At 43.4% G+C, this 22,342-nt stretch overlaps 2 protein-coding genes across 2 annotated transcripts; both read left to right on the top strand.

Annotated features, from left to right (window-relative positions):
- The first annotated feature begins 9,049 nt into the window (after window positions 1–9,049).
- Window positions 9,050–17,237, top strand: eed (embryonic ectoderm development). The gene is made up of 12 exons (XM_088913338.1): window positions 9,050–9,284; window positions 11,270–11,422; window positions 12,209–12,301; window positions 13,042–13,107; window positions 13,571–13,696; window positions 14,432–14,513; window positions 14,832–14,923; window positions 15,160–15,293; window positions 15,421–15,526; window positions 15,869–16,027; window positions 16,150–16,223; window positions 16,930–17,237. The coding sequence occupies exons 1-12, from the start codon at window positions 9,183–9,185 to the stop codon at window positions 17,054–17,056; spliced, it is 1,314 nt and encodes a 437-aa protein (XP_088769464.1). The 5' UTR covers window positions 9,050–9,182; the 3' UTR covers window positions 17,057–17,237.
- A 1,718-nt stretch (window positions 17,238–18,955) lies between these two features.
- hikeshi (heat shock protein nuclear import factor hikeshi) lies at window positions 18,956–22,066 on the top strand. Its single transcript, XM_088914326.1, has 5 exons — window positions 18,956–19,204; window positions 20,027–20,264; window positions 20,552–20,703; window positions 20,838–20,956; window positions 21,768–22,066. Exons 1-5 carry the CDS (start codon window positions 19,175–19,177, stop codon window positions 21,820–21,822), a joined length of 594 nt encoding a protein of 197 aa, XP_088770452.1. The 5' UTR covers window positions 18,956–19,174; the 3' UTR covers window positions 21,823–22,066.
- The last annotated feature ends 276 nt before the right edge of the window (window positions 22,067–22,342 follow it).

Raw genomic sequence — 22,342 nt, 5'->3', positions numbered from 1 at the left:
CCTCCAACACCACCAATGTGCAGCCCCACCTGGATGATACGATGGCAGACATAGTGCACCAGTACACTCGCCACACACCAGCTCTCAGTGGGGAGGAGAAAAGAGTGATGAAGCCAGTTTAGAGATGGGGATTATTAGGAGGCCAAGACTGGTAAAGGACAATAGGGAATTTGGCCAGAACCCCAGGGTTACACCCCTACTCTTTTTGAGAAAAACGCCCTGGGATTTTTAATGACCACAGATAGTCAGGACCTCGGTCTTACGTCTCATCCGAAGGATGGTGCTTTTTTACAGTGTAGTGCCCCCGTCACTATAGTAAGACATTAGGACCTAGGCAAACCACAGGGTGAGTGCCCCCTACTGGTCCCACTAACATCTCTTCCAGCAGCAACCTCAGCTTTCCCAGGAGTCCCCCATCCAGACTCACACCTGCTGAGCTTCAGTGTGCCGCAGGGTGATACGGGTGAGTTTTCCAAACCCTTAACCATAATAGAGGCAAGACTGTTTAATCAATAATACACTGGTTCAGTTCTGTCCCACGTTTTGTAAGATGGTGTTACAATTGCAATAATCCAGTTCATAAACATTATATAAAATAGAGATAAGAACCAGTGGGATGTCTGTGAAAATAAATACAGGTATTTCTAGGCTAAGGAGGAAGTGTAACCCTAAACCTTTCTTCCCTTCTACCCTATCAATCATGTGGAATCTGTCCTAAATACACAGAATTGCAACCAGTGCTTAATACATGTAGGAACGGAGCCTGGTTAGGGCTGGGGTTAGACTTCAGCCATGGTTAGAGCTGTGTTTCACTATAATAATTTAACATGAGATTCAAGCTTAAGTTATGAATATTTAGTGAAAGCTTAATTGTAGGCTTTTCTCATTTACTAACAACATCCTTAACTGCCCTGTGGCCCAGATTTTGAATATAAGTCTGAAAAGTTCTCCTCACATTGAGATGCAGACGTGACAGCCACCGGCTGCTGCTGAAATACAAGCGCGATCGGGAGGTAAAGCAGAAGGCAGGATGAAATCTCCCTTTTCCTTCCCGTCGATGGCGTGCTGAGTCTATAAGGTGTATTTTGTGAGAGCATGAAATTAAACTTGATATGTCTTCCTTCATAAAAACAAAAAGATGAACGGAACCCTTTTGTAATAACAGCAGAATTGTAAAGCATTTCGACCCTCAAGGCTTCAGCTTTGTGAGTTTATTGTTCTGGGCGGCATAATGGAAGACAAAGCAGGATTGTAATGAAATCACCATCTAAAATACACATTTTGCTATCCTTTCTCTTTTAATAATTACCTTTCACAGAAATAAGTCACTAGGCTCATTATGGCTTTGCATAATACTCGTGGGTCACATTGACATTCCTGTTCTCTCAATGAAACTGCATAGCATATAGAAACACGACTGTGACCCAGATGCACTGTCTTCCTTTTTTTTTATTAGTTTAATGTAGTTACCTCATTCAAAATAGATACATACGTTATGCCATTAAATTAGGTATTTCTGATCTATCAGATTCTATTTTTTTCCTGCAAGTTTATTTCTGACGTTTATATCGGAGTTCAACTCTTAAGTGATTCCTTGCTGTGGGGGTTTTTTGGCAAGAGGGATGCGTTGTGTAACTAACTCGTGAGAAACAAAAATCCTTTAAAAACCATTCCAGCGTGGGAAGCCTAAATATGTGTGGATGTTTTGATTTGCAATGACTTGTACAGTAGGTGGAATTTAGAATCCAGTATTTTTCTAACTTGATTTCCGAGTTCACCTCCACACTCAGCTGCCTCACCTGTTTCAAACCGGCTTTGCAGAACAGTTTTCAGGGGAAGCTGTCAGGGACACAGCTGCAGCCCTGTAGCTCAAGAGTTCTGCTAGAACAAAGGTTACAAATAAGAGAAGGCCATACTGCCCAGTTTGCTCATTTGTTTGCTCGGAGATTAATGATCCATAAAATTGATTACAAATCAATAATCGTAGCACAGAGCAGTAAAGAAATAGGCAAACAGGCTGGAGTAGAGATGGAACTAGAGATGCATTTTGAGGAAATGAAAGGTGCATCTCAACATGAAAATATCTTGTGTGACAAAAACAGATTTACTGGATTGCATGGGTCAACTAACAGAAACTGTGTGATTAAAAATGACAAAACTGACTGGCAATGTGGTAGCTTGCAAAGAGCTGTGTAGAAGGTTACTCACTGTATTTCCTGCCACACTACATGAGAAATTAGTAACATTCCAGCACCAATAATCTTTGTCATTTGAACTTCTTCCTATACATTTCTTATATATATATCTTTACGTACTGGATCGGTGGAAAATACCAACCTACCTTCATAACAAATTGTATTTTGAACAAAATATTACACTGTAACATGTACTGAGCATCAACAGTTTTTAGCAAGATTTTGAGAAACTGATCATTCAAGACTGACTGTGATACACATGAGTGACTGCCTGTTGCTTAGGGACTACATCACCATAGTCACAAGAGAGTTGACGGGGCACAGGCAATGAGCTGATTTAGCCTGTTGAATGTCAAGCCAGCTGAAAAAGAAAAAAAAACAACACACACACATTATCAAGAGAACAGTGCCTTCATGTCATCTGTACGCTAGAGGCTTGAAGAAGCCAGTGCACTCTCACTTGCCATCTCAGTGCCCATCCCTGGCAGAATCTAACCCAGTCTGTCAATGTGAGGAGACCACAAGTCAGAAAGCTTTGCCAAGATGAACGTAGAGATCAAGGCATGATGGTCTAGGCAGAAATGTCTAGTTGCAACTGAGCTCCAGTTGTAAAGGCAACATTGATCGTGTCCTGAGACTCCACTAGTTTTCCTTCCTGTGAGCTCATCCTAACTTGACAACACGCCAGTGATGCGCGCCCTCTTGCTGGTGACACGCCTTTTAGTGATGAGAATACTTGCAGCTGTAGGCCATGCGGCGGTGCGGTGGTCAGCGTTGCAGCCTTGCAGTGCCGGGGCCCTGGGTTTCGATTGCTGGGGTGCTGTCTGCGTGGAATTTGTACGGTCTCCCCGTGTCCGACGGGGTTTCCTCTGACTGCCCAGAAACAGACAGGTGGGTTAATTGGCCTCTGGGAAAGTCGGCCCTGGTGTGAGTGTGTGCAGGTCTGTGTCTGTGTGTGTGCCTGCAATGCAGTGGCGCCCTGTCCGTGGTGCACCCTGCCTTGTGCCCTTTGTTTGCCAGGACAGGCTCCAGCTCCCACGCGACCCTCAGTTGTATCACGTGGATAGTGTGAGGCCCTGATGAGCTCCAATGCTCCTGCATCAATTCCATCAAATTCCACAGCACATTCCACACGTGGAAGGAGCTCATCAGGGCCATCCCTAACGAGATCAGGCCAGGCTTATCAGCCTCATTAGGGAACCTCAAACACTATTAAAACCCTGGGGAACCCATTCCTCAGGGCTCAGACATTTGAATCTTTAACTATAGTGGGTCTTCCGGGTCCCTCGGGTCCTCAAATCATGCTTCCCCCCCCCCCTCCAGTTTTCAGTCCTCCAGTTCCAGTTTCCAGATGCTCCCACTGTTAATCACCCATCAACGCTTCCTCACTCCACCTCAGATCCATCTGCTCCCTCCCGCACACCTCTCCTGCCTGCTTCACCTGCGCATCTCAGTGGTCCGCCACTCCTCCTCCGATTTCCATTTATTACATTATTACCATCCCCTCATCCAATAAACTCCAGAATCTCTACCGCTGATGAGCCTCTGAAGATAATTAATCTGGCCACGCTCTTTTTTCCATCCTTGGGCCCAGCGTAGCAGTTAGAGGATGGAGAGGTATTTACGCCACGGATGCCCCTGCTGTCAGACCTGAATCCCAGGTGAGGGAATGAGCTGGGAAGACGTGTGGAATCCAGAGCTCAGAGACCAGTGAACAGGCCCGGGTTTGTCTGGGCTCTGTGAGAGGAAGGGGGCAAATCGCGACAACCTCGCATCTGAAACTTGGTTGAAAGCTTGTGTCATGTACATAGGTACAATGTGCAGTGCTCCCAGTGGCAGCCCCAGGTGTCACTAGCCTGTGCAGAACCCCTGTGAACCATCCGCTGATGACAAATGTCCGTCAGTATAATGAAGCTGCTGTGGCCTGTAAGTTCGATAAGATGTCTGTGCACCTGCTACAAAACCAGCTTTGTCATTTTCCTGATAACTTAGTGAATTTGTTGCCGATACGAGCAATACATTTATTTTGATGCTCATGTACAGCAAATGCTTATACAGTATAGATAGCTTTTGATGCTATGCATATACAGCAATTGCTTGTGTTAAAGTTAGTGCAACAACATTAGGAACAAGTGAAAAAAAAGCTCATAACCATTTTAGCTTTTGACATGCAACGCATGATTTGGAACAATCTGGAGCTGAATAGCTTTGCGCAGCTTTGCGTAGTCTGACAACTCCTTTGCAGTTTGACGATGAAGGAATGTCACTTTTCCTGAAGTTATTAGATGGAAGAATGCAGTACAGAGCTGATGTCAAACTGTTTTAAGATTTTTTTAAAACACCCAGTACACCTTTGTGTACACAGTGTATTTGATTAGATAGCAAGATAGAAGATTTTGATCAAATACTTCCTGGTACAATATTTTAAAGGTCGTGTCAAGTCAGTAAACATTAGAACAGACATTTTGTGTAGGTTGTGGTCTATACTTTCCAAAATCATTATTATTATTATTTCTGTTTTTTTTTCTGTTTTCTGTTCTAGATAAACAGGCTTCCTTCAGGGAATCATACAATGTCCTTATTGCAAATACACTATTTTACCTCTTTTTTTCAAAGTAAGAGGTCCCTCAGAGATCAGTTTCCCCAGAGTGTTTATGTGCCATTTGTCACGATTATAGTCCCCCCTCCTAAAGGGTGCTCCAGCCCTTTCACTCAAGACTTTATTCTCTGCACCTGTTTCCCATTCCCAGCCCACCTTAAAAGCCAGGCGCTGACGCTCATCCGGGCTCTGCATCTGATTTCCATATCGTGCGAGTCCGGGACCTGGAAGCGCCTGGTCCCGTTAAGGTTTTAACCTCTGTTCCCGTTCCTGTTCCCCGTCCGCCGGTTCCGACCCGGCCTTCGTGGTTTTTAACTTGTTCTGATGGATCTCCTGGTTTTGGACTTACCCTTGCGTTTTGGATTATCCCTAAGGACTACTCTCTCGGATTGTTCGCCTCGGCCACACCTTCCCCGTGCACCAGCGCACCTTGGACACGCCCCCCTGTCTTCAGCCCCGTATTCCTGCATGACGTTTCCCTAGTGTTCCCCCACTTCTTCAGATTGTGTCGTCCGCATAGGGTCCGGAAAGAACTGTTCGTTACACCATTTACATGGGTGTTTGCAGAAATGGGACAAAAGAGAACCTTTGGTGCACCAGAAAAATGATAGTGTTTCATGTGTTTCAGCACAAAGAAAGAAACAGACAGTAAGCCTACAATTATTGTAGTACCCCCCAGCCAAACTGTAGATTCCTGCATGAGAGCAGGACACTGTAAAACATCAAGGATGCTGTGAGGAAAGAGGTTCAAGTAAGGAGCTGCATCAGTGTGCGTTGCCTGCAAAGAAACGAGTAAAGGTTCCTTCCATGCTGAAACATAGAAAGAAATTCAAACGTTTCAGCTGTTGAGCCTTTTTCAAGGGTGAAGTTGATTCTAAAAACAGTTCTTCTGCCTCACACCTACCTCAAAAAAGAAGGTTGTCTGATTGTCCTTTAAGCACTTAATGGAAATATGTAATAAGAGTTCCATAGGGCAGTTTGTACTCATGGTTTGTGCTGTCCACAGCACAATCAACCTCTGACTGAGGTTGCTGACACTTGCTTGTATCTACCAGCTGCTGACTCGAGGTCTGGGTGAATTTTGGCTTACATCTGGAGAATTTTCAATCGTATGCATTTGTGTGGTGCATGCAGTATTGACTAAGGCTAGAGCCTATCAGGGCTCTCAGTAGAGAATGCATTCCCTTATCACTCCTGATTTGTAAATTTTGTGTCTTAAGGTTAAGGTCCTTTGGATGAGATGTAAAACCAAGGTCCTGACTCTGTGGTCATTAAAAATCCCAGGGTGTTTCTTGAAAACAGTAGGGGTGTTACCCCGGCATCCTGGCCAAATTTCCCATTGGACTTTACCACTAATGGCCTCCTAATAATCCCCATCTCTGAACTGGCTTCATCACTCTGTTCTCCTCCACACTGAGAGCTGGTGTGTGGGGAGTGTACTGGCGCATCATATATTCCCCATTACCTGTAAAGCGCTTTGAGTGGAGTGTCCAGAAAAGTGCTATTTAAGTAGCTCAGACATTCTGCTAAATACATCTACAACATTGGGGGTTCGGGGATAAGGGGGGGAAACTAAGTGAGGTTAAAATTTAAATTTCAAAGGTAGCAGATAAAATGTCTTCCATGTTGGACATGTATTCACTTATCACCAGCAGATGTAAAGATAGAAGAATTAATGTGACAGTTTCGTTTGGGGTTTTTTAGAGATAACACTTCTGGCATTACTAGAAGGGTGTTAAAATGAAACGTTCTTGAGATGTGAAACTAATTCGCACATTTTCAAACACAATTTAAAAGCAATAGGCAGCAGCCACATTTGTTAGCTGAGACAACTACATTTGTGCATGAGGCAGGATTAAACCTAGGGAACTGAAAGCAGTATATTTCAGAAACCAGCACTGTACATCTCTGGATCACTCAAACCTTTATTTTAAGACCTTTAAGAAATGACAAAAAAAGAGAGTTTTAAAGAATGATGATAGTTTGAGAATCGAGAACACAGTTAAAAAATCCCCATCTACTACCAAATAGGTGGCAGAACAATATCAGAAGAGACTGATTCTGAAAGCTATGATGGCGGAGAATATTTTCAGCAATACTTATTCTATATGACTTTGAAAATGACCTTCTCTTTTGAGAAATCACACTTGCTTCTGAGGTGGAATTTTTTTCCCTGACATTATTGACAGGATTAATGATGAAGCATTACTCTGGTTGAGTACAGTTTTGATGATATAATTTCACTGTGCTATTCAAGGGCTAGAGAACAACGCCACTAGGTGGCCGTTTCTCAAAATACAGCTGTCAATATCCTTATTGTTCTCAAACTATTCTGTGTGAGTTGTCATCTGCAATCATTTGATTTATCCCAGATGAAGCAAATGCACAGTGGAAAAACAGATTCAGGGAATAATATATACAAACACTTGGGTCTTTACAGTGCCTCATGACAATCCAAGAAAACTGTACATTTAAAACAATCAAGAACATAAACCCAGTCACTAACTGCACATTATATACACAGAAGTAAGCAATTAAATGACTGGCTCTCTAATCTGGAATTAATGTTTGTTTGAAATGCACTGTAATTCTAACCTGAAAGTGTAATCACAAGAGAGAGAAATGGGCATGACATGAACATCGGCAGACTGCTCTTTTTTCTGTCAGACGTTTCCGGTCCTGGTCCTGCTGGTTGTGTCCCAGCTCAACTCTTGGCTACACAACTGAACCCCTAACTGACTGCAAAATAAGATCAATTTGACCTGGCTGCCTTTTCCATAAATTGCTCTATTTTCTAACTGCTTCAACCCGTTCAGGGTCAAATCCCACCAATAACACCAGGGCCAGTTTTCCCAGAAGACCATTAACTTCCCAGCCCTTACCAATCATGGCCTCCTAATAATCCCCCTCTATGAATTGGCTACATTACTCTGCTCTCCTCCCCACTGAGAGCTGATGTGTGGTGAGTGTTCTGGCGCACTATGGCTGCTGTTGCATCATCCAGGTGGGGCTGCACACTGGTGGGGGTGGAGGGGATCCCCATTACCTGTAAAGAGCTTTGAGTTTTCTTTCTTTTCAGCATGGAATAAACATAAGTTTTTGCTTAAACCTATTACTTGTACTTTTCGCAATTCAATTGTTGCCAGATTGTTTTTTAACCATGTTCTTAAGAAAAAATATCTTTATTCACGCTGTTTTTTATTTTACCCCGAATGGTAATATTTTATTTTGAACAGTGTTCAACCAAAATTGAACAAGCTCTCGATATATGCTGCACATAATGACCTTGATTGTTTAAACCATTTGTTCGATGAAGATATGACGAAGTAAAATGTTGTGTGTGTTGTTAAATAAGACAAATAAAAAAAATGTATTACTATGACTTAGATGAAGACCAGATCTCATTTTAGGAGCCATTCATGCAGAAATCCAGATAATTCCTAAGGGTTCACAAACTTTTTCTCACAACTGTAAAGCCTCGAGCTGCTTATCGGATATCAGACACAGTGGCGCTCCTTGACTTTTTTCCACAAGGCATGCAACCGCTGCACACGCAATTACGTAAATATTTGCCGAGAGGCGCTAAACACATTACAAATTATGTTGTTGTTGTTGTTGTTTTTTAACGGCTGTCTGTCCTTGCCACACAATACGTGCCCCTTAAAACATTTACATGGCAAATTAAAACAGAAAAAATAATCACAAATACTAAAATAAATCGAAAATCTGCCTCCCTTTTCCCTGCGGCTCTTCCGAGTACCACAGCTATCGTGTCGCACACCTGAACGGCACAGCGAATCTTGTACATTTGTTTCTCATTTTAAAGAATTATCGGAAAATAAAAATAAATCTACAGCACCCTCCCTCACGTGTGTGCATTTTATAGTGACAAAGCCCTGATGTTCTTAAGTGTATCAATAGGAAAAGGCACTGAGTTTGGGTCACGTAGCAGTAATCATTTTAATATCACTAACGTGGAACCGAGGGGAAAGTGCGACAGTTATGATCACTTTACGGGAGTGTGGCAAATCTGTTGGATAAGTGGTCTGTTCTGGTTCAGACATACTGGGCGGGCTGTATCCCACTTATTGTTGGGACTACACAGGTTAAAAACATAATAATGGTCAGATTAAAAAAAAAAAACAGCAGGTCAAGACTGACATTCCTTAAAACCCTGTAGGCCTCGGCGGCGAGGGGTTATGACGTCACGCGCCAGCGACCACCCTCCCCAGGAGCGCGCGTGCCTGCAGTTTCCGGGCAGGAGGCGCGGCGATTCGGCCATTTCCAGCGCGCGCCGGCAGCTCGAGCCGAACGGTTTGCGGCGGTGTGGCCTCGCGCTGGGGGGTGGGAGGGGAAGTGGAGGAAGAGGAAGAGGAAGATGAAGGAAGATGTCTGAGAGCCAAGCCGAGGCGGGAAACGAGATGCCGTCGAAAAAGCAGAAACTGAGCAGCGACGAGAACAGCAACCCCGATCTTTCGGGGGATGAAAACGTAAGGCCGAGCTGAGCGCTTGTGGGAGATCGGTGGCTTTCAGCGTCAGGGAGGCGGGTGGCGTGAGGTTCCCTTTGACTCCTGTGTCTCGATTTTAGACCAAAAAGTTGGGTGTAAAAATGGGTGACTGCTGAACCACGGCAGAGGCCCCGATCGTGAGCCGCTCACCCGCGCTGGTGGTGTTACAGCTGCTGCTGTAGTCTCAGTTTAGCGCTGGCTACTACTAGCACGGAATTATATATTTGCCCGGCGATGTATAAACGGAACAGTATTTCCATCGGGGATGTTCTATTCGTCGTGCGGCCGCAGACAAAAGCTCCTAGTTGTCTTCGTTTGGCCCTCTTATCCTCTAAATTTGATATTTTTTTGGGGGGGTTAATGTTTCTCATCAAATCAAACTTATTTATATTAGTTCGATTTTTTTTCTTCCACGAGATATGGGGAAGATTCGCGGTGCACGGCTTCAAGGTGACTCCCTGTGCGGTCGGTTACCACTCCTGGAAAATTAACGTTAAAATCCTGGTAAACAGGTCATCGGACAGCAGTTAACGTGCCCGAAATCCTCGTTACTTCGGACCTTCTTTAAAATGCTTTTCAATGCTAATACGTATAAAACGGTGGCTAAAAATACAATTTTGTGGTGTGTTTTTCTTTGTACTACTTTATTTCTGTTGTTTTAAGAAACTAAATTGAAGGGAGAAGAACACCTTTACAGCGCTCCAGAATTTATCATCAATCTTTAATACACGTCACCAAAACGAAACGCTCACTGCCGAGATGATAAGATGCTTGAAAAAGACAAAGCTCCCCGGAGACATCATTGACAGTCTGAAAAGGAGCTTGAGAATTCAGTTGTCGGGATAACGTGCTGTTTTCATTCAGCCGGCCGTTAGAGGACTTCGTGTCGTTTTTAGCTGTTATGGTCTTTAAAAAGAAAACAGATGTTTTAAATGTTAGAAAATGTTTAGTATTTTAAAGCAAGGAACAGGTGACGGTGGAATGCATGGTCTTCCTGTTGAAGAGACAGGTTAAGGAACCGCACATTGAATAAGCTTGTAGGACGTTATCGTCTTTCTTTACATAGAACAGCCTTGAAAATGCCCCGGAAGATTCCGATGAATTTTCAAATTCAAGGTACGAAAAAAATCACATGGTTGCTGTGTATTTTATCAACATACACGGTTAATTCAGAATTTGAGTGTAGATTTTGTGCTGGGAGCAGGAATGTCTTCAGACCTAGTCACCCTTATTTAGGTGCAAGAGTATTAAAATGGATAGTGGGATTATATTGTCTAAAATATTTAATCGTTTTTTATGTAATGGGTGACACCCGGTTGGATTAGAGTATTTGTTTGCCATCGCATCAATGGAAAATGTAATTAAAATGTACTGAATGAGGTTTCTCTAGCATGCTGCAATAGAAGAATCTTCACTCATTTGGTTGAAATAAATACAAAGTGATCAAGTGACTTCCTGGTTACTTTGAAGCTGGGCAGGATTTTAAACCTCTTCTTAAACTAAACTTTGTTCATTTGTAAACTCACTCATCCTTGCCATGTGTAATAGCAATCGGACAAATCAGTGAAATTGTTCAGCTTTTCAGTCTGTCTGTTGGCAGGAATAGTGAGCAGCTGATCGGGATTTCACATTTCCTGAATTTGGGCATTACAGACCAGTTTTCATCCCAGGAAGGGTACAATGCTGAATGTACATTTTAAGTTCGATTTACGGTCAGTTTTTGGAGTCTCTCCCCGTCTCAAAGTGTCCCATTGTATGCAGAGTCCCATAAATTACTTAAATTACAATACAGTTAATTGTGAGGATCAACAATCAGTCTTTTGAGGGTTATCAATCTCAAATCTCCCTTGCAGATGGTTTTATTTTTTTCCACTCCATGGCATTAAAATGATCAGTGTGCCACGCTGGATGTGTGGCAGAAAGGGCCCCGAGGAAGACGCTACCACTCTGTGCTGTCTGTGTTGCAGGACGATGCCATCAGTATAGAGAGTGGGACCAACACCGAGCGCCCAGACACCCCCACCAACACGCCCAACGCCCCCGGCAGGAAGAGCTGGGGCAAGGGCAAGTGGAAATCCAAGAAGTGTAAATACTCCTTCAAGTGCGTCAACAGCCTCAAGGTGAGTGTAGCCACCGGAGCGTGCTGAACTAGCTTGTGAGTGTAGAAAGTAGGAGGACTGGTCTTTTCCCGATCAAAGACGGGTTACAGAATCCGTCCTTCGGATTAAACTTAAAACTGAGGTCTCGAACCTCTGTGGTCATTAAAAATCCCAGGGCATTTCATGAAAAGAGTAGGGGTGTTACCCTTGAGTCCTGGATACATTTCCCCCAGGCCTTTACCAATCATGGCCTCCTAATAATCCCCATCTCTGAACTGGCTTCATCACTCTGTTCTCCTGCCCACTGAGAGCTGGTGTGTGGGGAGCAGACTGGCTCACTATGGCTGCCGTCGCGTCATCCAAGTGGGGCTGCACACTGGTGGTGGTGGAGTTGAGTCCCCATTACCTGTAAAGAGCTTTGAGTGGAGTGTCCAGAAAAGCGCTATATAAGTGTCAGGACTAATAGTATTAACTGTTCAGAGAGGTTTGACATGCACCTGGTGTTTTGGAACGTGACATGGAGCTGTGCTTTCACAATTCCTCTAAATTGTAATTTTTAATGTCTGCAGTGCAAAGGGGGTGCTTAATGGACATTTTTGAAATGTGCAGAATGTGAATAACCAAGCAAGCATCCATCCATCATGCATGCTTTCCTGGTGGAAGGCACTTGAGAATGAGAGCAGTAGGATAATTTGGGAAATGAAAATGGCGGAATGAAAGGAGGCACCAGTCTGTGGTCTGCCTGATTCGGAGAGCTGGTCTTCACTTGCCTCTCCCGCCTCATGGTGTCATTGCTTTGAATCGCAGGAGGACCATGGGCAGCCTCTGTTTGGGGTGCAGTTTAACTGGCACAGTAAGGAGGGAGACCCCCTGGTCTTCGCTACAGTGGGAAGCAACAGGGTAAGTACTTGAGCCAGTTATGTTACCTGTGCAAACAGCAGGACACTGTGGTTTCAGTATGTTTAAGCTGGTGTTCAGATGTATATAAGGTGGTGAATATTTCTAGGGTTTGAAAAAGGATCTGAATTATTAACTGATGTGATCAACATACGGGGCGGTGCAGAAGCTCTGTGGCTAAGCATCTGCGCCTGTGGCTGGAAGGTTGCCGGTTTGTATCCCGCAGCCGGCAGAGAAATCCTACTCCGTTGGGCCCCTGAGCAAGGTCCTTAACCCCATCTGCTCCAGGGGCGATGTATAAATGGCTGACCCTGCGCTCTGACCCCAAGCTTCTCTCCCTGTCTGTGTGTCTCATGGTGAGCAAGCTGGGGTCTGCGAAAAGACAAATTCCCTAATACAAGAAATTGTATATGGCCAGTAAAGTGATCTTATACTGCAGTGCTTTTCAATGTCAACCAAACAAGTATAATTCAAATTAGTATGAAGTTGCGGTGAAAGCTGTGATTAAGCAGATGACTCAGCTCGGGGACTGTTTTCACTCTGTAAAAACATTGGCTGTGTTTACCTACCAGTAACAATAACCAAAGTCAACAAATAGCTTGTATAAGTTAAAAGAAGGTTTCACAGTTGAAACATTCTCTTTTCTTTTCCTTTCAGCATGGAATAAACTTTTACCTGTTAAAAGAGAAGCAGTTTAAAGTCCACTTTAAATGTAAGGCAGAGCTTTTGTTTTCTTTCTGCAGGTAACTCTGTATGAATGCCATTCCCAAGGAGAGATCCGCCTGCTTCAGTCCTACGTGGATGCTGATGTATCCTTTCCCTTGCCACCTGAGGCTGACATTGGTCCTACATCCAGTGGCAGGAAAGCTTGTGTGGAGCTGGTGACTCAGAGAAGTGTGGGCACTGAAGAGATCTGAGCCGCCAGTTCCTCGGCAGCCTCTGGTCCTGCCTCCACGCTCTCGGCAGTGGTGAGCAGACAGGACTGTGGCAGCTCTAAAGATTTCTCTGCTGTCAAATCTGCATTCCTGCAGCGGTGCCTGTCGCTGGATTTTCTTCTGAAACAGAAATGCTGTTTTTGGGGGGGAAATTGCTTTGTCTCCAGGTTAAAACAGACCAACAACCAGCAGTTTTTCAGGGGAAAAAATGGTGAATCCCCTCTTGTGTGTCAGAATCGAAGAGACTTGGTTAAAAACGGCCGGGGGGGGCGATGCTAATCACAGGGGTGCTCGTTAAGCATGAACGCTTGGGTCCTTAACCTGCGGTGCCCACCAGGCTGATGAGAATTTCTACACGTGCGCCTGGACGTTCGACAGCAGCACGAGTCACCCCCTTCTTGCGGTGGCGGGGTCAAGGGGCATCATCCGCGTCATCAATCACATCACCATGCAGTGCATCAAGGTGGGCGTCGGCTGTCCCCGCAGCGAGCGAGCTCGGCCTTTATACCACACGAGGCAGAGCTTGACTTTGACTTTGGGATGAGATGTAGGGTGTGTTTTGTCTCCAGTCTGGAGCGTGCCTTTCAGTCCTCAGCCCACTGTAGAAGTCTTGTGTTTTCACTGATATATCTAAAAAGCCAGAGCTCCCTAAATTCCTGGTGGAATGGGCTCAGACCAGCTGTTTGCTCAGATCCAAACAAGCAGGATGTGCCTCTGAATCGCGTTCCACAGATGTGGAAGTTTGTTTTACACATATGGTACGGTCTACGAGTCCAAAGCCTAGGTTAGCAGGATGTCATCACAGTTCCAGTGTTCACTTTTAAGTTTCTGGGAAAACCAAGCCCAGAATTGATGGTCTATTGACAAATAAATGACGCAATAGTAAGATTATTGTATTGAATTACATATATTCAGTGTTTTTAAGCAATTCTTTGTTCCATTTAAATGAGTTACAAAGCCTCTGTGTTGTAAACCTGCCTCTTAAACTGCTCAGTACTGCTTCAGCCTCATGGGCAATGTGCCATTATATGAGGATGATGATCTTTAGGAATTGCTTCGCAGTGTGCAGCTGATTGACACTGCACCCTGGGTTCTGCTGTACAGCTTTCTTTCTGCCAGGAGCCTTTCTCGGATGTTGCACCTAAACTTTACTTGGAGCAGCAAACCTAAATGTAGTGATCGCTGTCCCTTTTTACAGCACTACGTGGGACACGGGAATGCAATCAATGAGCTGAAATTTCACCCTCGAGACCCGAACCTCCTGTTGTCCGTCAGCAAAGGTAAAATTGTCTGTCCTGCCTGCATCTGAAAGATTTTGAGGCGTGGTCTTTTTCCAAAATGTATCCAAAACATGCTATATGCCATGCAATAGAAATTCAACATTTTGCAGCTGTTGAATATGGAAAATAACAGAGGACTGAAAGAGAGGGTGAGCTGATTCTATCATAGTCTGCCGCTTAGTATCAAACATGAACTGTAAGTGCACGATTCAGCCAGAAGACGAAGAGACAGGGCTTAAAATGGAAGGAAGAAAAGAGTTTACAGTTTGACTGGTGCTGCTGAACGCTGGGTGTTCAGAAGTTGTGTTCTCCTTGCAGATCACGCTCTCAGGCTGTGGAACATCCAGACGGATACCCTGGTTGCCATATTTGGGGGAGTTGAGGGTCACCGTGATGAAGTCCTCAGTGCGGTAAGTATGTGCTTCAGGACTCGGTGAGAGACATCGTCAGGTGATCAAATATTCCTAGGAATTTCAGGCTAACATGACTGGATTATTAAAGGAAGTGGCTTTTTCCATGATTTGTTGTGGTGGGTGGAAGGTGAAACAAGACACCCAATGTGATTGTGTCATTACCTTTTTTCAGAATGACTTTGGAGCAGCTGTAGTGTTCTGCATAGATTAAATTAAAGTTTCTCTGTAATCAGGATTTTGATCTCTTGGGGGAGAAGATCATGTCATGCGGTATGGACCACTCTCTCAAGCTGTGGAGGATTAACTCGGAGAGGATGCAGAAAGCCATTCGGGGCTCTTATGAATACAACCCCAGCAAAACCAACAGGTAATCCTATTAGTTTTCTTTTGGACAGAACTTGCGCTTGTCACGAGGAAAAGTCAAAACATTGTTCTTGCTTCCTGACAGTTTTAAATTTAGGCTTTAACAAAAATATTTTTTTCTTTGGGGAAAGGCCTTTTGTCTCCCAGAAGATCCATTTCCCCGATTTCTCCACACGAGACATTCATAGGAATTACGTTGACTGTGTACGATGGCTGGGAGACCTAATACTGTCTAAGGTGAGCATCAAAGGTGTTAACAGTTGCTTGTGTGTGTGTGGTAACATTTATGACCTAATTGTGTGCTCATGAAACTAAAATGATCTCTAATGACTTATGTTTATTTTATGCTTATGGTGTGTGTGTCTCAATTTTACGTATTTGTGAGATGGGACTAGTGGATGGCACTGGAGAAAACACTATCGGGCACAAACATCGACCATAGTTTGTACCTGGGCATTACAGACGACAGTGCATTGATGTCCTGTTAGGTCTGAACTCGGGCATAGGAGCCAAGCGGAACTCTTTACAATTGTTAACCTGTGCTACAGTGTCTCAGTCCTTGCCTGCTCCTCTCCGTAGTCATGTGAAAATGCCATTGTGTGCTGGAAGCCAGGAAAGATGGAAGATGACATTGACAGGATCAGAGCTAACGAATCCAATGTCACCATTCTGGGGCGCTTTGACTACAGCCAGTGTGACATCTGGTACATGCGTTTCTCTATGGACTTTTGGCAGAAGGTAGAGAATCTTTCTTTATAGTTTCGCAAGAGTGCTGAATAATCATAAAGTGTAAACCCACATTTTATTTTGCTCAGCTTGCTGTGTGTAGTACTATCTCCAGTGTTGTTTTTCCTTGGCAGATGCTGGCTTTGGGCAATCAGGTTGGGAAACTCTATGTATGGGACCTGGAAGTGGAAGACCCTCATAAAGCAAAGTAAAGAGACTTATGAATTGCTTCATATACTATGTGCACACACAAAGTACTGAAATGATGCATTGCATTGATTGTGTGTTAGGAATGTCATTATCTTCTGTAGTTAATTGTAGTTTCTAAAAAATAGTTGTGCTGTTGGTCTTTTAGTTTAATTAGGATTGACTTCTTCTGTGCATCAGAATAAGGAATTGCAATTTGAATAACTTCTGTTTCATCCTCTCAGATTACATCAACAAAGATTACATCAACAGTAACAGCTAAATCAAAATAGTACAAACGGGGCTTTCTTCTCTTGAATGCTCTAGGACAGACTTTGACATGCATTAACTGAAATCTTTTTTTTCTCAATAACTATGCTAATTGAAATGTGACTGTTTTAAAACAGTATAATGTCACACTCTTTGAATCATGTTTTTATAGTTTGGAATCAGTGTTCAATATGTTGATCGATTTAATTGATTTGTTTGATTTAGTTAAACTGTAAAGAAAGGGAGTGACAATATGCACCAGATGTGTATGGAAAGCCTTTGGTGAGCGTCTCTGTGGAGAAGGCTTTAATATCCCCGGCTTGGCTCTGTGTTTGTTGATAAAGATTTGAAGCAGGTCATGTCATTCTGAGCCGGTTTTTAGTCGTTTGTGTTGTAGGCATGGTGTTTCTGTACCGCCCCTCCAGAGCAGGGCTGACTCATCCTTCGCTGTTTTCCAGATGCACCACCCTCACGCACCCGAAGTGCAACGCTGCTATCCGCCAGACCAGCTTCAGCCGCGACAGCAGCATCCTGATCGCGGTGTGCGACGACGCCTCCATCTGGCGCTGGGATCGCTTGCGCTGATCAGCTGCCCGGTCGCGTGCCCATGCCGACCTGCTGCCCTTCAGTAGTGTTGGCTTGTGAAGGTTTCGGTGGGCAGCTGCCCTCCTATCCCAGACCTCTGAGGTCTTTTTAACTCCCTTGTCCTTTTCATTTCTTGTGTTTCTTGTTCCTTGTTGCCTTTAATAAATTTTTATTTTTCTAATCCCTCTTTTTTTTTAATCTGAAGATCTCCCTAGTGGAGGAAATGAAGCAGTAGTGAGATCTTTTTTACTGATACTTTTTGGGTTTTGGTTTTGTTCAGAGTGTTTGTGGTAGGGGTGGATAATGCAGTTAAATATGCAGGCATGCACTGCTTTCAACAATCCCACTATGCACAGTTTTGCTCTCACAAGTGTATGAAATTAATATCAGAGTGAAATTTTAACACGTTAAGAAAGCTGAAATGCAATGCTTGCCTTGCATAGATGGCAATGCTGTTTAGAGTGGTCATTTAGAAACTATTTAAATCAAACTTAAACCTTGCACGGGGCCAATATTTCACCTCCGTTCATTTTAGATATTGTGAATGTTAAAGCACATCCGTTGATTGGAGAATAGCAAGTCCACCTGACTTCATTAATTTTGTGAGAACATTTAGAGGTGGAGTGTCTTTAAAACTCAATAAAGAGCTGGTGTGAGTTCTAGAGCTCAAAACACTCCCTTCAGCCTTCAACACAGTTACTAACACTGAACAACACTGATGTAGCCGTAACACAAACGTATAGGGAAAACGTCTTTATAAGATTGTTTCAAACTAAATGGAGGTGAAAAGAACCCATCCTTCAGTCCTTGTACAAGAATGCATCTATGAGCAAAAGAGACAAACGGCCAGGCGGATGTAAAAAGGAAAAATCCCACACCTGAAAACCATTCTTTCCTCGACTAGAAGAGAAAACTGGCAGGTTTTATTTCACCAATGAGGAATCAAATTCTCCTGCCTTGCTGATTGTCCTGCTCGTTTTTTGCAATCTTTTAATGTAAAGAGTTGGTTACATGAGCCTCAATATCCAGATGGAGGAAATCACCAGAATCCTGAGCCTGAAAGATGTGGTGCCTCCAGTCAACTGGGGGATGTTTATCTCACAGGTGACTACTGGGCTGTTGAGGGGTTTATCAGAAGCTTGTAAGCTCTTGCCTGGCAATTCCAACAAGGCTAGTAAGAAAAACGCTCACCCCCCCCCCCCCCCCCACAGATTTGGAGCAGTGTATAGGACAGACAAGCCTGCACATTAAAATACTAGAGACGACATAATACCCACATGCATTGATTCTGTAGATGTATTTATATTAATAGCCAGAAGCAAAATTGAGTACAGAAATATTCATTCACAAAATCTCTTAATTGATTTTTTTTGGAAAACGGCCAGAACAAATACCTTGTATTTTAATTGAATGTTAATATTTATCCACATCCTGTTGAAATGGAATTTAAGTATGGTTTGATGGTAAATATATACATATAAGAAACAGGCAGGGAACTATTTAGTTGAGTGCAGTCGGTGCATCGCTTTCGTTCGCAAAACATAAAGCATTTTTCCGAAAAACGTCTTGGTCTGTAGTGAACTCCGCTACATAATGTTAGTTTTTTTCTTTCTTGCGTGTCTGAAACCTGAAAAGGTTATCGACACCACGTCACTGTTTCTCCTGGCTGCTCTCTGTAGCACTGAACTCCTTGCGTGGAAGTAAAAGGGAAAGAAAAGATCTACATAAGATGATCTTTATTTTTCACGTCAAAAAGATCTTACTGGTTGTGGCACAAATGTTTCAAAGCATGTGACAGCGATCACGACAATTGACATTCTCCGTGTTTTTTGGGAAAGCAAAGGCGCTTCCTCGGACACGATAGCGTTGTTTTGTTTCCTGGGTCAGAGTGCAAAGGTGAGAGTTCATGTCCCGCTGCAGCGCCGCCGCTCTGTCTGGAGAGCTGATTTCCCTGCTGCTGTGCTCTAGAAGTTTCTCAAGTGCAGTTCATCTGGCGAAAAAAAGTGTGTGTACGATAATGCAACTGTTATCATGAAGCCGACTGTGAACTCATGAAAGATTAGAGTGTGAAATGCACGAAACGGATGAGGGGTCTGTGAAAAGGATCTAGTTACAGAAATGTTTGGATGTTTAGTAGCAGGTAGATTGGTAAGTACACGAAATGTAAGCTTCTTCTTGGTACGATTTAAAAACGCCTGCCTTTTTTAAAAATTTTGTGACAGTGTCTCACCATGACCCTTATTGCTTTTGCTTAACCCCCATAATGTAGTGTTTTTAGTGCTGTTAAAGTAATGGTTCTTCACTCTTTACAACGTGTTTGGTGGAATTGTAATCTCTCCTGTAGGCGTGTTGCCTACACGCAGGTCTTTATTCAATGTTTGCTTATCTTTCAATGATTAATATTTGAATTAATAGTGAAAATTGCTGTTGCATTATTGGACTTTGTACAATTCGTTTTTCTACCGATACGTGCTCGGTTGGAATCGTGCTCAAATGTTTTTACATTTTCACACGAAAAGTTGGATTTTCTCTGCCATGGTGTGCTGTGCTTAGACATCAAATCATTTTGATGCTCCCTTTCCTGGCGGTGCCTGAGCCGCTGTTGAATCCGTGTCCAGGACACGCTGCTAAAAACACCTACAGCTGCCGCCCGAAACAACGGCAAGATGATGCATAATAATATCGGACACCTAAAAAGTTCTCATGTAAAATTAAAAACTTACAAAACCCTTCTTTTTTGCCCACTCCTACATGAAATGCTTAAAGGGCATTCCTTCTTCCCAGTGTGGCGTTTAGCTTAAAAAAAACTTCCTTCTTTCAGGTCACGTCTCACAGAACGTCAATAGATTTAATAGTCATAGCCGTGAGGCATTGATAGTCATAACTCTTGTTCGGTTCTGCGGTAAGGAAGTGCCTTCCTCTGAACGTCCTGCCTCTTACGTGACGGAGCGCCCTGTGAACCTGTTCCAGGTGCAGACAGATGCGGAGCAGGTGGCCAGTGACAAGTTCGTCTTCCACCTGCCCGACTACGAGAGCGTGAACCACGTGGTGGTGTTCATGCTGGGCACGGTGCCTTTCCCTGCGGGCATGGGCGGGGCCGTGTACTTCTCCTACCCGGACCCCAGTAGCGTGCCGGTCTGGCAGCTGCTGGGGTTCATCACCAACGAGAAGCCCAGCGCCATATTCAAGATCTCCGGCCTGAAATCCGGTGAGCGTGTGAGCTCTGGCCTCGATGGTTTTGTTGGCATCTTGCTCCTTCTGAGCACATGCTTGCACAATGGTTAAGGGATCGTGTATTCAGCGGTGCAGTCATTATCTTCTTGTATTATGTATGCAAATTCTTGTACCTTAAAAAAAAATAACAAATTGTAAAAAAAAAATAGGGATCTTTGTGGCTCAGGTGGAGAGATCCTAGAACCAAGTGTGTTCTAGCGGAATATGAGGTGTTGAGCTGGTGTTCTTGGTTGAATGTTTTTATTTCCTACGGTGCCGCAGGTGTGGGAGGAGAGCATCCCTTCGGGATGATGTCGATGCCTCAGATGCCCTCTGTAGCCCAGGTGGGCGTTTCTGTAGAGCCCCTGGAGCAGCTGGCCCAGCAGACGCCTGTGGCCAGTGCTGCTGTCTCCACCGTGGACTCCTATACACAGGCAAGTACAGACGCAAGCCAGCGGGCGGCAGAAACGCCGTCTGAGTCACGCATGTGTCGTGTGCTGTGCATGCAAACGGAAACGTACCCCCCGTGGCCCACCAGTAACTGTCGTTGCCGTCTCTTTTGATGCAGTTTACGCAGAAAATGCTGGACAGCTTGTATAATTATACCACTTCGTACGCTGTGTCGCAGTCTCAGATGACCCCCAGCCCCTCCGAGATGTTCATCCCTGCAAGTGTGATTCTCAAATGGTAAACAGAAGTCACACTGCTGCTCTGTGCAGCTCTGTGCAGAACACCAAGCAGGCATTTTCTGTGTTGTGTCGTTGTGTTCCTGGACTTGAAATACTGTAGCTTCTTTACATTATGTGTATCCTCTTAGGAGGCCCTAATAATTGTAAATAATAAATGTGAATTCTTCATATTTGTTTCAACTAGCAATAATCACACCTTGGCTGAATGTCATAGGCTACGATATTTGTACTCAAAATAGGGTGCTTCATACCTTTTCTTCATATGAAACTTGATTCTTAAAATTCTGACTTTTTTGTTTAAAATTTTAAGTCTTTGTCTTGTTTCAGTTAGGTTGTGCTCATTTGCAATTTCATTCTCTCATTTAGTCAAATAAATAAAGCTCTATGTAAATATATAGAGATCTAAATAAAACCAGTAAAAGAAGGGAAAAAACACCGCTATGAGCTTTTGCTTTAGAGGCAAAAGTATCTGTTACCATTTTCGGAGGCTGATATTTCCAGTTTGTCTATTCAAGCCTGTGTTGTGGAAGTTTAGGATGTCAAGCTGACAGTCTCCAATTAAACTTCATGTAAACTAAAGTTATTTCAATGGTAATTTCTTCCGTGCTGTGTGTTTTTTTTTGTGTTGTGCTCTTTACAACAAAAAGTAAAGAACTGACACAAATATTCACTATAATGAGAGGCTAAGTCATGGAAATGCACAGTCCTTTCAAAATTTATATTTGTGCATTTGTACAGGTGCCATTTAACTACCGTGATTAATTTTGTTGTGCTGTTTGTCCCTTTAATTGTTTTTCCTTTTCTTTCAGGTATGAAAACTTTCAGAGACGAATGGCTCAGAACCCCAACTTTTGGAAAACGTAGTGCCTGACAGTTACTTCTGCAGGTTGATCTCCCTGAAAGCCTTTTTTGCGTAAAAAGAAAATACAGTATTCACTCACACCACTTGGCAGCATCTTTCCAGCTTGCTCTACAGCTCAGCTGGTTTGTTGCAGGTTTCGATTTTTTTTAAATCAACAGTTTCACCTGTAACCCAAAATATCTTTTTTTACAACTGGTTTATAGATCTACGTCTTATTTGCAATTCAAATAAACTTGGATAAACATTTTGTTAGTGTTTCTTTCCTGAGTCAATACAGGCAAGACCTTAGGAGTCATTTTGTAGGTTTGTGACTGTTGGGGACGGGGGATCTTGTGAATATCAGTTCTTCAGTAGATTTTTGTAGTTTTATTTAATTATTGTGGTCTGAAAAATATACCAGTGATTCGAAGGGATGAAAGGTGGTGTCTTTCACTAATGAGTTTGATTGTTTTTTTTCTAGGGTGCTTTTTTAATATCTGGTTCATCTCATTATCATGAGCTTAGAGACAGACAGAAGAAGAG

Source organism: Atractosteus spatula, chromosome 4 (assembly GCF_055471065.1).
Source record: "Atractosteus spatula isolate fAtrSpa1 chromosome 4, fAtrSpa1.hap1, whole genome shotgun sequence".
NCBI classification, from domain to species: Eukaryota; Metazoa; Chordata; class Actinopteri; order Semionotiformes; family Lepisosteidae; genus Atractosteus; species Atractosteus spatula.
This window is presented reverse-complemented; position numbering and strand designations above follow the sequence as displayed.